Here is a 15,700-nt window from a genome sequence, read left to right as displayed (position 1 = left end):
TTTTTTTTTTTTTTTTTTTACTGGAAGAAAATATCTTTTACTTGGAATAATAATAATATTAAGAAAAATGTTAAATAGAATGTGTTCTGAAAGTATATATACCTTTTGGGTAAAGCCTTTATTGTTTAAAATCTTCTGAATAATTTAAAACAAGGTATAAGACCCATGCTTGGAATAAGATGCTAAGTTAGGACAGTAAATAATAAAAGTGCTCAAATTGGGTGAGATGGTTTAATGGATAGAAACATAAGCTGAGTTGAGGTAGCTTTTGGGTCAGATCCCTGCTTTGATATTTGTTATGACCTTGAACCTGTTAATCTCTTGGTACTTTAGTTTCCTCAAGAATTGGCAATGTTAATTATCACTTTAGAGCATCGTGTGAATATGTGGGATACTGGATTTTGGCATCCTCATGAATGCTGTATTTCTAAGTTGAAAGCTTTGCTTTAATAGTAAATTCTAGAGTATTAACCTTATAGGTCAAGAATGTATGTGGCTCTTATTTCCATGATTAAAGTGATTACTTTTAAAATTCCAATTTTAAATTGCTTTAGAAATATATTCCAGTGTTCTGTATTTGATGTTTAATTTACCTTATTTTCTGTCTAAGAGTTGCATCAGTTTTAAGATAAAGTAATAAACAGATTTTTGATTAAAGGAAACATCATATTAAATGTACATAGAAATTTTTAATGACCAGCAGTAGCATCTATGTATGTCCTGTTACAGAGCCCTTTAAAAAAAGTACTGATGGAGTTTAATATGTCTCTGACTCATATCTGGTAACCCACAATAAGGTGTTTGTCATAAAATAGTATTTGTATTTATTAAAATCATCTTGAGCTTGTAAGTTGTCAAAATAAATGCTTATACATATCAATAATTTAAAGTTATTTCTTTTTGGCTATTATACTATAATATTTTTCCTTACATTTTAGTAGATGTTAAGTAGCTATTAGAGAAAAATAATGTGCAAACATTTAATGAGTGGCTATTCATACCTGGAGAAATGATACCTTATAACTAATTTGATCTTAACTTTGCAAAATCTATGGGACAATTCCTAGGAAGAGATAGTGACAGCAATCTTTCTTTATGCACAGTTATTCCTCTATCCACTGTTATCCTGATTTGAAGGCATATTAAACTGTAGTTCGAAATTTAGATTTAAGTTAAAAATTCCTTATGTTGTTAGCAATACAAAGAGCTCAATTCATTGGGTAATTAAATAGACAGACAGCATGTATTTAAGTCAGGCTGTGTGTACACTTAAACTAGCAATCTATTATTTACTCCTGTGCCTGATAATTTGAAAGTTTATTTTTTTTTCTTCCTAAGTATCTATTTTAAGACAAACCCTGTTTTTGTAAATGTAATCATATGGTGATGAACTCTGCTTTTATATCCTCCAGAGTTAGACATCCGAGTCACCTGTGATGTTTTTCCATCTCCTTCTTTATCCTAGTCCCTTCCTAATACAGATATTTGGACATCACTCATAGAAATTGGGAACACACACACACATGCATGCGCGCACACAGTGGGGATGTTAATTCTGTAGGTCTGGAATGGTGTGTGGTTGGCTCGAATTTTTATCAAATTTACTGATACAAAATTTAGTTTACCTTAAAATAATATCAACGGTATTTAAGCCCTGTACATAGATTGTGTATGAAATTGTATTCATTTGACCAACTTGTAAAATAAACACTTAAATCTGCTGTGCAGTACAAAGGGTATGAAATTCTACAATGTTTGGATGTTCAGTTTTTAATGTAGATTGTGGATTAAAATGAAATGCCTGCCTTTTATACTTCTGAAATCCTATCTCTTCTGTGAATGTTATAACTCATTAAAAGGTAGGCATTTACCCTAGCTGTACATTTTAAATATGATATTCTCATACTTATCTGTCTTTAGTGTTCTCATGACTTAGCTTATAACATTGTTACAGTTAAAACAAAAAGTGTTGGAAGTAATGTCCTGGTCCGTTCTAGTGAACAAAAGCTATAGTATTTAGAATTAGAAATACACATGCACACGTATGCACATACACATGATAATGAGTTTCATCCTTTTCATCTTCCTGTTTCTCTTCACCACTGGTTTTATTTGTAAGTTGTACTCTGAACATTCCTCCTTAGATTGGGTGTTCAGTGAAGCATATCTGCAGTACTGTTGACTCAACTTTAAACTAAGAAGTAACCAAAACTCCCAGACCTTTTACAGTTGTCTTGAAAGTCATGTTTTATTATTATTAATGGCTGTTTCAGCTTTTCTAGTTTTCTTGATGAAAACATAATTTAGAGTGAGGTAGTTTTGTCTTCTTACAGTACTACATTCTCTAAGCAGTGAGATTTGGTTTTATTACTTTTTTTTTTTCTTTTTACATAGAACACAGTTTGTTTTTCCCATAGCTTATAAGAATCAACACTTTCAGGAAAATATTCCCATAGTTGTTTTTTTTTGTTTGTTTGTTTGTTTTTTTTGGTATGGCTTTGATTTTTATGTTCTTTTTAATTTCTTAAATTTTCATTTGCTAAACAGCTTTCAGAGGGTTCCATGTCAGCTTATTTAATGTCTTTAGATGTCTCCCTTTCTTAATTGAAATTTGACATGCATATATCAAAATACCAAGTTTTGTTTCCTGACCCTCTGCAGTTCTATTCCTTTTTATCTCTCTGATTATATTTTCTTTTATACATAATTTTTGTAATTCTGTCTGAAATATGACTTACATGGTTGATTTGTAACTTTTCTTTTGTCTTGCTTGTAATGAACCTTGGATTCCATTGATAGATTGAGTATATAACATATCCTAAAATTTATTTTAAAAAAGAAACTTAAGAGAATTGTTAGTTATTTCAGCTTTCTGTATATTTTACTTGCTTTTTTGTTTTCAGTGTCTACAACAAATATGTGCTTATTGGTTTGAATTGTGGTGGAAGTATGAAATGGCTAATTCTCGTATCAATGTCTGTTGACTATTATTCAGAATTTAATAAAGCAGTGAAAGCTTATATTGATTTTCTAACAGTAATCTTATTAGTAAGATTTCTAAATCATATGTGTGAGTGTGAAAGCCCATTTTTATGACACTAAAAACATTTTTAAACTTTTAAAATGCAATGACACTGGAAAATGAACGTATTTTTCTTTGTGCGTTGCATTCTGTATGTTCTGAATGAACACACAGATCTGATATAATGAAGTCATGGCAAAAATCTTTCTTCCTGTAGATGGACACTTTTGTAAATCCACTTCGAAATTCTATGAGGAATGTTTCAAATGCAGTTAAGTCCCTTCCTGATAGCTTGGCAGAAGGAATGACTAAAATGTCAGACAACATGGGCAAAATGTCAGAAAGATTAGGTCAAGACATAAAGCAATCATTTTTCAAGGTAAGAAGACATTTTTAGTAATGTCTAATGCAAACTTTTTGAATCAGCTGAGGTGCATTGAATTCTTGCCTTGATTTACCTTATTTCCTTTCCAAAATCCATCAGACAGTCTCATAAGGAATGAAAAACTAAAGAGAATAGAATAAATTATTATTTTTTTTTTTTCTTGGTACCAGGGATTGAACTCAGGCCCTTGCATTTGTGAAGCAGGCAGCTGAACCACTGAGCTAAATCCCTGGCCCATAAAGAGAATAAATTCTTATCACAAAAACATCTAAAAAATTAAGTCACTCATCAGTCATTTTTTTTTTTTGGTACCAGGGATTGAACTCAGGCCCTTGCATTTGTGAAGCAGGCAGCTGAACCACTGAGCTAAATCCCTGGCCCATAAAGAGAATAAATTCTTATCACAAAAACATCTAAAAAATTAAGTCACTCATCAGTCCCTGCTATGGTAGAGTTGAAAAATCTATTTAAAAGAAATACTTAAAATTACTAATTTTCATTCTGTTTCATAATAAAATGCCTCTTATTTATAATACTGTGAATTCCTTAGCAAATAAGTAAATGTTATTTGCAAATATCTTGTACTAGCATTCACTCAAGAAGCATAACGTCTAATTTTTTTCTGTGATTCATATGACTAAGGTACTTCCATATCAAAAAAAGCAAAATTCTTTCACTACCTTGGTCTTTGGGTTCATACATATATACCTTTGAGTGACATAGATGCTTTTCTCAGAAAGCTTTTTCCTTATATTAGCAGCAGATACAGATACTGTACCAAGTAGTTTATTAGATTTTTTAATTTTTTTGTAATTTTGATTTTACATTTTGTAAAGCTATTTTAAAACCTAAAAATTAAAAATTAAGTAAATTTAAGTAAAAAAATCAAAGCTGGTTTAAAAACTCAATAAAGCTATTAGAATTTTTTTTGTTTGCTGGGTCACATTTGAATGGGGGGGCAAATATATGTAAACACAGATTTTCCTTAATATAAAAGGCAAATTTAAAAAGTATGTAACATACTTTTCTCATCTTTCTCTCATGCTTCTCTTTATCTCTTGTGAGAAAACACATGAATAACAAGTGAATGGCAATACCACTTCTGCTGCCTGCTGCTTATATGACTTTGTGCAAAAGTCATTGAATTTTTCTGAGTTTTTTTGTCATCATCAATAACTTTCAGGGGATTAAAGTAGGTGATATTGGTAGTTCTTCCTATGTTGACATAGGATTTTTAGCCATTATTATTGGTCTTTTTATCCTTCTTTCTCTAGAACTTTTCTAACACTTGGTTAATTTCTTACATTTACTAACACCAACTATCAAGAACTCTTTGTGGTAAAAGAAATTGAAGTTCTGTTTTTTGGCTAGTCTGCTATCTGATCTTCAAGTCATTTCACCTTTCTTAATTTGGTGTCGGAGTTTGATAATCTCCCCACCGAAAAGCATTTCAGATCTTTGGACAATGAAATAAACACTCTCTTATATTTGGTTTCAAGTTGTAGATTGTTGCTTATATATTGCACCAAAAATTAAATGTTGATACTCAGTTTATTACTATATTGTGTTCTTTCACTGTCAACTGTAGTGTGTTTACTTTTTTTTTCCATGTTAGGTGCCTCCTTTAATTACAAAGACTGATTCAGATCCTGAACATTGTCGAGTCTCAGCTCAACTTGATGATAATGTGAGTTAATTTTGTTCTTGACAGTATTTAGTAATTATAAAATTCAAATCATGCTTTCAGATCTTTTAAACTTTTTGATAAATATGTATATTTATGCTCATATACACATTGTATTATGTTTAATAAGTTCTTAAAAAGTGAGCATGTTCATGTTATCTACATGCTAATCAAAAACCAGAAAACTACTGGTCCTCCCAAGAGCATCATATGCTCTACTCTTATATTACTATTATAACTTTGACCATGCATTGACACTTTATATGAATGAAACGATTTATATTCCTCTAATTAAACCTGGCTTTCTTTGCTCAACATTATGTGTTCTTTCATCTTGTTTTATGTGGTTATAGTTCTTTATTCTCATGACTTTATAGTATTCACTTTATAAATTTGGCACAATTTATTGTATTATGTACAGAATTTGTGAGCATTCTACTATGTGCCTTATAATTAAAATGAGTACTCATTTTTTGTTGGGTCTGTACCTAGAATGAAATTGCTGGGTCAGAGAATATGCACAAATTCAGTTTTAGTAGATGCTGCCAAATAGTTTTCCATACTATTTGTGTCACTTACAGTGCCACCAGCAGTAGATGAGAGATTCCACACTCTATCTTGTGGTTTTTAAATTTTAGCTATTCTGGTGGTTGTATTCCATGTGGGTTCACTTTTTTTTTACAACTACTGAAATCTTTTGAAATATTGAGCCTTTTTTATGTTTATTGACTACTTGTCCTCTCTTGTGTGTTTGCCTAGGTCTGTTGCCCACTTTTATTGCTCAGCTTGTCTTTTTCAATTAGGAGTGCTGCATATAATGTGAATGAGTTCTTTGTCATATATATGGATTATTTTCCACTCTGCATTGCTCTTATATATTGTGTAATATATGCCTCATGCAAGGTCACAGAATATTGTCCTGAAATTTTCTTTAAAACTGTTTTTTGTTTTACCATGCTAATGTTTAGATTTGCAGTTTGTCTGTGGGTGATTTTTGTATATGACATGAGGTGTAGGGTTCTGGTTTATCCAAGCACTATTTACTGAAATAGCCATCTTTTCCCCACTACTGTTTTCTTTCTTATCATAAATCAGATTATCATATATCTGAATCTGTTTCTGGGCTCTAAATTCTTTTTTCTTGGGTAGACTTATTTAAAAATTATAATTGTGTCCTTTCAGTTTCTGGTAGAATTTATTTATAACAAACTATTAAAAACTTTTGTTTGCTTATTCAAGAATTTTTCAAAATTCATCTTGTATTCTGTCCATAACATCATATCTCTTGGAATTTGGTTTTTACAGTTTAACTGTTCACTTCCATTGTCCTGTGGCACAAAACTCATGGACTTATGCTTTATCAGAGAGTTAAGCAATATTTATTCTGCCTCCATAATGAAATGTGTCTCTCTCCCCCTTGGTTGTGTCCAACCTACAGCCTGCAAGCAGCTTGCCCTCTTTTTTTTTAATGTTCTAGTAACAGATATAAAAACAGAAATTTGGTTACTTATAGCATTAGCTATATTATATGTCTTAGCTGTCACCCAAGAAAATTCCTCTTTCCTTTTATTACAAAATTTGGAAGCTGTAAGCCAATGATGATGAACCTTTTAGAGCTTTCAAAGGTAACAGCAAATTATGGAATGTCTACCATAGGTTCACCACCACTGTTATAAGCTCTCAGTTTGTGGAATAGAAGGAAAGTGCACTAAGAACAATATGATAATAAAGAAATGTATATTTCATACTTTTTCCTGAGTATTTAAATTATAACATTGATGATGAAATAATTAGAAAGATTATCTTAGCAGTGGAATAATTATAAACTTTCAATTGTATCTAGTCGTAAATCTGTACCAGCTTTCCACTTTATACATAATTTTTTTACATCAAAGTATTCTGGGTATTTTCATTACTTTTTACCTCATTGATTGAATAATCCCATAATAAAAGTATACTAAATTTTAGTTATTAAAAGCTAAAAGAAAATTCTAGTAAACTAGTGAAATATGCTTTATGTAATGTTAATTTAATTGTGTGTTAGATTGAATTAACAGCTTTTTTCCCCTGAAAATACCAGAATATATAGCTTATTAACCAAGCCAAACCATCCTGTATTGTTTTGTTCAATTAAATACAGAGATACTGAGAATATTTCTTTCTTACCAAAAACTGCTTCAGAAAATAAGGGCCCAACACGACTCAATCTGCTAAAGTTAAGAGAGGTAAATCATCTTTTCCTAAGACCATCATAAATCCACTTTGAGAAATGTTTTATTTCTAAGAAAAACACTAACTTTGGAATTTATTCATCATTGTAGGATTATAAAATTCTGTATTCTGTCAAAGTGACTATTAAAAAAGTTTTTTTCTAAACCAGAATGAAATGTCAAATTATGACTTGTTGAAGTAACAACAAGTCATAACAAGTTTTGTTGTTAAAACAGAATAAATAGACATTTATAGTAGAGAGCTAACCAATAAATTTATTCTTTTTTTTTTTTCCCATATTTTGTCAGGTGGATGACAATATTCCGCTTAGGGTTATGCTGCTTCTCATGGATGAAGTATTCGACTTGAAGGAGAGAAATCAGTGGTTGCGAAGGAATATCAAAAACCTACTTCAGCAACTTATTAGAGCTACATATGGTGATACTATTAATAGGTACCACTCTTTTTCTCTCCTACTTAGAGTCTGAGCTTGACTTTTAAACTTTTACTTCTGGAAATCGATTGCTTAACTTTCATTGGAAAATTTCTTCTCTGAGTCTCTTAAGAAGATCATTGAAACAGGCTGCTGCCTTCAGAGATAAGTTATTTCCAAATTACATTGTCTGATCTATGAAAGTCACTTTTTTTTATTCATCCACTGAAATTTTAAGCTTAGTTGATTAAATTTCTTTACTTTCAGAAAAATAGTTGACCATGTTGATTGGATGACCTCACCTGAACAAGTAGCTGACTCAGTGAAACGTTTCAGGTATAGTTTAAGGGATAGTTACTTCTTTTGGGTTGTACAGAGTTTGGCATTGTTATCTTACTTACTAACTTTCCTTGCTTTGGGTTTTTTCCTGGTTATAAAGTTGTCATATTGGTGAGCAAAAACACTTGTAAGAATTATAATAAACACTTAACCCCATCTGTCTATTGATCTTTGTTTTTAAAAAAAAACTAGAAAGTGTATAAAAGAAAATATTTAATAGGCTACCTTTACCACAGTATTATGGCTTTAAAATAGTTGAAATATTAGTACAGAGATAGCATGATCATGTATAGAAATACCTACTATGGGGGATTTGGGTTTTACAGTTGTAACCTTGATTTTTAAGTGTAAAGCTTGAGAAAACCATGTATGTCTTTGTCCATGGTCTAATTTTTTTTTTTAACCGGCGGGGGGGTGGCCATTTTACTGAGGTAAACTACTACTGATCTACATCTTAAGCCCTTTTCTCTCTTTCCATTTCTTCTCTCTGCACTATTACCCTACGCTCACTAAATTGCCCAGGTGAGCCTCAAACTCATGTCCCTTCTGCCTCAGTCACCCACATAACTTGGATTGCAGGCATGAGACGCCATGCTTGGCTCATTGTCTAAATTTTTAATTAAATATTTGAACCATTGAAAATAGTACGAAGAAAGCAGCACTGACGTACTGATTCTTATGTTCATACCACAAATAGTTATTGAGCCCCTTCCCTGTCTGTTACTCTGCCGGTTACTGAGAAGTAGGAGATAAGATGCAGTCCCTTGAAGAAAGCACAGATAGTAGGGAAAGAAACCTGTTTTACAAGATATACATATTTGTCTCTGTTTTGTTATGAAGAAGAAACTAAGGATTACAGAAAAAGAGTAATTTGTCCAAAGGCTCTTGTGATGGAGAGTGAGAAATGTGACTTTTCTGCTCTGAAGCTCAGTTTCTCCTCTCTATATAGGTTTCCAAAAGTTGGACTACCTGCCTTAGCATGTTCATTTTCTTTCAGAGTAGATGACTAATATTCCTTTTTAACAGTAAGACTCAGGCTTGTCAGTACAGAAGCACTGATTGATCCTGGTATCCATTCCCAGAGATGGCTGTCATTTAATCAGGTGGAAGGCCATGGCATTAAGATTTCTTAGGGGCTGGGGATTTAGCTCAGCGGTTCGGTGGCCTGCCTTGCAAGAGCAAGGACCCGAGTTCAATCCCTGGTACCAAAAAAAAAAAAGATTTCTTAAAGCCTCCCTGGTGTTTCTAATGCAAATTAAAGAAGTCACTCTGGGAAGTCTGTCCCTCAGAGTAATTGTAGATGGATATATAGATACTGCTCAGTTTCTGCCATGGACCAAAAATAGTAGGGAACAAGAACAAGGGAAGTACACCGTGGAAGTCAAGAAGAGGTTGTTGTATGTGTGAAAGCACCATTGTACAATGATACGTCAGCTCACAAACTCAGAAACTCGGTTCCTAGGCTCTGCAAAAGATGGCCACATTTGTGGGAAAAATGGATATGGTTATGTTCATCACCCAGTGCAAAGTTCACAAACAAAATTTTTCAAAATGCTTCTATTTGTGAACCAAATTGTTTGCAAACAGAAGCATTTGTGAACAGAGGTACTGTACCAATGGACTCAGTCAAGGCATAGGTTGTGAGCATAGAACTCAGTTTTAACTTGGCTTAGCTATGAGGGGAGTGCAGTGGCACAACTGCAGCAGGGTAATTTTTAAACTCTATGAAGAGTCCGAATTCAGGTTGCCCTGGGTTATGTTTGGATAGGATGTTCATTCAGCAGTCCTCATTTTTGAGTTTAAATGACCGTAATTTTTGTATTTGTTCCATTTTGCTGTCTTCATTAGTGAGTTCATAAAGTTATTTTTCTTTATATTCTTTTAACACCTGAAACTGAATCCTGCACTGAGTTTATTATCTTTGTTGACTGTCATTAGACTTAAAAATTTTAAAGCATTTTCTGTTCACATTTGTGTATTATTCAGAAATTTGAAGTAATTTTATCAACTTGTAGTATTAAAAAGTGAAAATATTTACAAAATTTATTTAATCTTCTTAAATAGAGATGCATTTTGGCCAAATGGCATTTCAGCAGAGACTGTTCCGTGCAGAGACAAAGCTATCCGAATGAGAACAAGAATCGCAGGAAAAACAAAATTATTTGCAATAATGCCAGGTAAGTGTGTGTGTTTCATTTAATATTCATTAATTTGTAGTTTTAAATTTATTATACTGATCATGCTAATTTATCTGGTTTTTATTATAAATACTACCATTTGATGGCTTACTGTATAAAAGGCACTGTTAGGCATTTCTTTTAATTAACGTTCCTGAGTCCTATGAAGCCATGAGGCACTATTTTTTTGTACTGGGGATGGAACTCAGGACCTTAGGCCAGTGATGGTACCACTGAGCTAAATCCCCAGCCCAAAGCACTATTAACACAATAACTTCATATGTGAGGAAACCTAATCTCAGAGAGGATAAGTGACCTACTCAGGATTTACAGCTAGTAGAAGACATGATTGACTTATCTTTAAGTGATTTGAGATCTTGCGCACTCCTGCCTGCACCCACGCTCTGGGGATTGAACCCAGGGCTTTGCACTGAACTACATCCCCCTCCCCTCTCCCATTTTCTTGCTTCGTTGCCCAGGGTGGCCTCAAATTTGTGATCTGCCCCTGCCTCCCAGGATGCTGGGACTAGAGCCAGCTTGAAAGCTTGTACTTTGAACCACTCTGCTATCTTGAAACATTTTGGGATAAGTTAAAAAATAAAGAAAATATGTAACAGATGATTGGGCTAATAAAAGAAATTGAAGTACCAGATTTATTAGGAAGAATGTTCTGCTTAGAAGAACAGGCATTCTTTCAGAGTCTATTTATATAGAAACAACTGACTGGCTTATTATTAATCTTTATTAAAATATCTTCCCAAAGAAAGTGTACAATGCATTATTTGTTGGTTTGAGTTACTTGTTTCATGTAGGCCTGACTCACTTTCTTAGATATGCTTTATCTTCTGTCAGTCAGAAAGGCTATATAATATGAAAGCTGTCAGGAGGTAGGGGAGATAGTTTTGTCTCTTTTTATGAATATCTTTTAAAATGCCTAGATACCATTTCTCTTTATTTTAATCATATACATAGAAAATAGACATGTATAAGTTCTTTAATAGCATATAATACTCCTTAAAATTGTTTTCTTGTAATATAAAACTATTTTCATCATAAAATTTTAGTGACTAGTTTTCCATCAATCACATTAGATATTTGCCACGTGACTGTTAATTCTTCCTTGTATACTGTTGCATTTGGTGGTATAAAGCAAAGAAATAACATTTTAGAAAAATAAGAAACAGTGACTTAGGATATTATTGAATATACTGTTTAGTAAACCAGAATAGATCACTATTATGTAGCTGAAATAATCTTAATGCACTTATTCAGTAAATATTTATTGGAAGTGCATTGTGTGCCAGACATTGTTCTTTGCATATATCTTGCTTTCTTTAACCTTACCTTCTCTTAGGAGGACATATATGAATAAATAAAGTGTAATATGTTAGATAGTGGGAAGTACTAAAGAAAAAAAAGGCAGGAAGGATAATTGGCAATGTCAGGTGAATTGTTGATGGAGTGGCCAAGGAAGACTTCACTGAGATGACATTGGTATGAAGATCTGAAGGAGGTGAAGATAGGTCTAAAAGTATAGGAGATACATACTCTTTTTTGTGTTGTTGTTACCTGGGATTGAACTCGGAACCTTGCCACTCGCAAGACAAACGGCGGGACCACTGAGCTAAATCCCTGGCCAGAGATACATATTCTTCACTGCCTACTTTTTAAATTCACAGCATACTCATTTTAAATTTTACTGTAGTCTTAGTTAGATACAGAATTTTTGGAAGTTGCATGTTTCTTCTTAAAGTAGCAAAATAATATTTAGGCTGCTGGTATTATTTATGAATAACTCAAATAGTCCTACATGTTGATCCCATACTTCAGTATCGGTAGTAACTTCATGTAGTCTCTGGGTAAACTCCAGACTTGCCTGACGTGATGGTCATAGTATCCTTACTTTTCTATTCTCTGTACTTTCTCTTACAGTATTTCTGAATTTCAACCAATTTCTACCCTCATTTCTTGACCCTGTTTTTTTTGTCTTTAATTTACTGCTCATTTGTTCATTGATACTCTCCCCACCAACCCTACCAAGGCTAATCTTTCATTTCCTTCTACTTTTGAAAATCCTGCCCACATAGCAGAGTCTATGATAGTTGTAGTTTCTATGAAGGGAATCTTTTCTTGTTATTGCACTGTAAACATAAGTAACATCTTTATTTTGTATTATTTTTATGGAACTGATTTTTTATGTCATGGATTCATTTTTTTTCTTTTTGTGTTGTTTTTATTCAAAATCATGTGCTAGTTTTATAGTATTATTCATTAAACATAGAATGTATAGAGTTTTAGAGTTTACAAAACACATACTACATTGTCTTACTGAAGTCTTATAAAAGCTTACAGCTACAAGGATATTAGTTACTAGGCATTCCTGTTTAATAGTTGGGGAAACAAAATCAAAGTGGATATTGCATGGACAGTAGGGATGGAATTGTGACTGTAATTTGAGATTTCTTAAGTCTGGATCCTAACTCTTGTGTCATACTGTCTCTTAATACTGTTATATAAGTGGATGGTAGCTGCATGCATGTTCACATACATATTTTTAAGTCCTCAATATAATATATAATAAATACCTATGTATTGGTTACTCTGCTGTGTATTGTACATATTTTATTCAAGGTCATCTTTAAGCCTTGTGTTTCTTTTACTTGAGTAATAAATTATTTGTGTTTTCTCCCTCTTCTTTTAGATGAACTGAAGCACATTATTGGAGCTGAAACAACACGGAAAGGTATTCTTCGTGTTTTTGAAATGTTTCAGCACAACCAGTTAAATAGGAGAATGGTTTATGTCTTCTTGGAAGGCTTTTTAGAAACGTTATTTCCACAGTATAAATTCCGTGAACTTTTCAACAAACTGCATTCACGGTCAAAGCAGATGCAGAAATATAAACAGAAACTTCAGACTACTCAAGCACCTTCTTTACAGAAAAGGTGACACGCCAGTCTGTGAAGCTGGTGTTCATTTTGTCCAGGACTGATGATGGTATGGACAGATCTTCTGGGGCTTAACTCATGTGCTGTTGTGTCTGCACCAGTCTTTAGTGTCTCAAAATAGGTTATCAGTACATCCATAGGACTGGTTCTTCTCATTCTCATCTATAATCCAGCCACTACCAAGAGAGATTCTGTATCTTAAATGATTTGGTGCATAATTTGCAACATGGAGAGGATACTGCCCCCATCTCAATGCAAGAGTGATGGTCTCTTCCACTTCAAGCTAATCAGCATTCTCCAGCAGTGACAAAGTGCCAGAGTGTACATATGAGAGCCAAGGAAAGCACAAAACAACGGTTCATAGATAAATTCCTTAATTTGTTTGACAGTTGAAGACTGCGCAATGTATAATTTGGAAAAATTTGTTATGCATAATAATTTTGTAAATTGTTGTCAGCATTTTGCTAATAGTGTGGATTATCCAGGTCTGGGAAAAGTGATAGAATGCCCTTAAAGTATGACATAATTTATTCCTGAATTATAGTTTTGTGACATAAAATAAAACTTGAGTATAAAATGAAACAAATCAAAAAACAATTTGGTTAGATTTAATATTCATTGGTATAAAATGAACTTTAATTGATTCTTAAGTGCTTTAAGGGCTCTGTTTGCTCTTGCTAAGCTAAGTTTTCTTTTGGCATTCTGTGTGCAGAAAAGAAGCATGTGGTAGCTTTCATTTAAGTTTCAAAATTAATAGTTTTAGCTTTAACAGATTACTGATTATACAGAAGGGGAATAATTTGTTGGAAGAACTGCCAAATACGTTCTGTCTTTCTGAAAATGTGGAGATTAAAAGAAAATAGTACTCTATTGAAAGTTACCATATGATAATTTTAAATTGTGTGATCTAGACATGCCTTAGTTAACTGTAAAAATAGCAAAGCAGAGGATAAATGAGCTTATTAGTCATACATAAGCATACAAGTTCCTAATTATAATGTGTACATATATGAAAATAAATAATACAGAACTGTACTATTTTTTAAACTATGCTTTTATTTATATTTCACATAATGTAAAATTTTAAAGCTAGCAGGTAACACACACCCCCACTGTATACATTCAAATCCCAAAAATAATTTTATACCAACAAAACAAAATACCTTTTCTGGTTTTGAAGCCTCTGCATTTCCTAGTTTTGTCACTGTCCATTTTGTCCATCTTGGAAGTCTTCACATCCCTTGTATGCAGGATTTCTGCATAGTTTTAAATACTTCCATTCACTGAGGGCGTGGATGTATCAGCTTCTTTTGTTTTAAAAACATTTAACACTAAAACCTTAAAATAGTGAAGCTACTTATCAGACCACTGAGCCAAGATCCTGGTATTAAAAGAATGTCTGGGTGCTTAAGATAAAGGGACAGAGTATTGGTATCCCAGTTATTTGGGAGCTTTAAGGTTGGAACAAGATATTATTGTCTTGTTTTCACTTAGATCCTACTTACAAAGTAAAGCCTATTAACAGAATAAAGCCTTCCTTTAAAGCTATATAATAATCGTATTTATTACTAATGCTGTTGTGCATACTTGTAGTATGCGTACATTCAGCATGTATTGCATGTCTTCAGAATTACATAAATGAAATCTCTTTCACTGCAAACTGGCAAGCGAGAAAAGATCCTTAGTAGTTCTGGTGGAAGAAGCATTTCTTCTCACTGTTTCTCCTTGCCTCAGCCCTGCGACTTTAAAAGTAAGATATGTGAAACATGTCTGTGGGAAGCATCAGCATGGCCTAAGTGCAATGACTTTCATATATACCCCTGTCTGTTTCAGGTATATTTTTTGACAAGAATAAAGCAAAGTGTATACAGAAGACTTCTTGTAAGAGCTTAGTATGTATGTGTGTAAAAGCATTTCTATATAATGTGAAGAATACTGGCTGTCAACCAGGGATAGAAAGGTCATGTAAGATTGCAAATTTTCCTAACAGAGCCCGGCAAGATAACTGCAATCATAACCAAAACAAACAAAAGAAAACAAATTGAGTAAATGGGTTTTTAAGGTAATTTTGGTTTAAAAGAATTTATATTTCAAAAGCAGAAATGTGAAGTTGGTAGTCTATGTAAACAGTGGTGTGTCTTTATGCACATCTATATTTTACATCAGAGAGAACTGTGGTCATGCTAAAATTAGAGATACTTTTTGAATGACTTGGTCAAGCTGTGTGTAAAATATTTAACCCATAAGTCAAGTACAGTGTACTATGTTTAATAAAATGATTACATTTAATGCATTTATTGCATATATAGATATATACCTGAAGAGGATTTATGTCTTTTGATATTTGATTTTTGAATGTGTTTTTAAGTCAGTGGTGCCTTTAGGCAAAAACCTTCAAAATTAATCATTCTTTGAGTTTTCTGATTTTTCAGGTAACATGTAAACTACTTAGAAATCATCATAGTTTATTCACCTAAAAAATTGATTGTATGATTTAAATA

At 32.7% G+C, this 15,700-nt stretch overlaps 1 protein-coding gene across 2 annotated transcripts in view; it reads left to right on the top strand.

Annotated features, from left to right (window-relative positions):
• Positions 1-13,345, top strand: part of Snx13 (sorting nexin 13) — a 120,436-nt gene extending 107,091 nt beyond the window's left edge. For both annotated transcript variants that reach the window (XM_010643332.3, XM_033757088.1), the window contains 6 exons: positions 3,240-3,401; positions 5,023-5,094; positions 7,611-7,756; positions 8,003-8,071; positions 10,139-10,251; positions 12,953-13,345. In XM_010643332.3, coding sequence (XP_010641634.2) covers positions 3,240-3,401; positions 5,023-5,094; positions 7,611-7,756; positions 8,003-8,071; positions 10,139-10,251; positions 12,953-13,200 — 810 coding nt within the window. In that variant the 3' untranslated portion in view covers positions 13,201-13,345. The remainder of the gene's footprint in view (positions 1-3,239; positions 3,402-5,022; positions 5,095-7,610; positions 7,757-8,002; positions 8,072-10,138; positions 10,252-12,952) is intronic.
• The last annotated feature ends 2,355 nt before the right edge of the window (positions 13,346-15,700 follow it).

This window comes from Fukomys damarensis, unplaced genomic scaffold, assembly GCF_012274545.1.
Source record: "Fukomys damarensis isolate Sample0158 unplaced genomic scaffold, DMR_v1.0_HiC HiC_scaffold_4, whole genome shotgun sequence".
In the NCBI taxonomy this organism is placed as follows: Eukaryota; Metazoa; Chordata; class Mammalia; order Rodentia; family Bathyergidae; genus Fukomys; species Fukomys damarensis.
The sequence above is the reverse complement of the archived record's forward strand: the minus strand, read 5'-3'. Positions and strand labels throughout refer to the sequence as shown.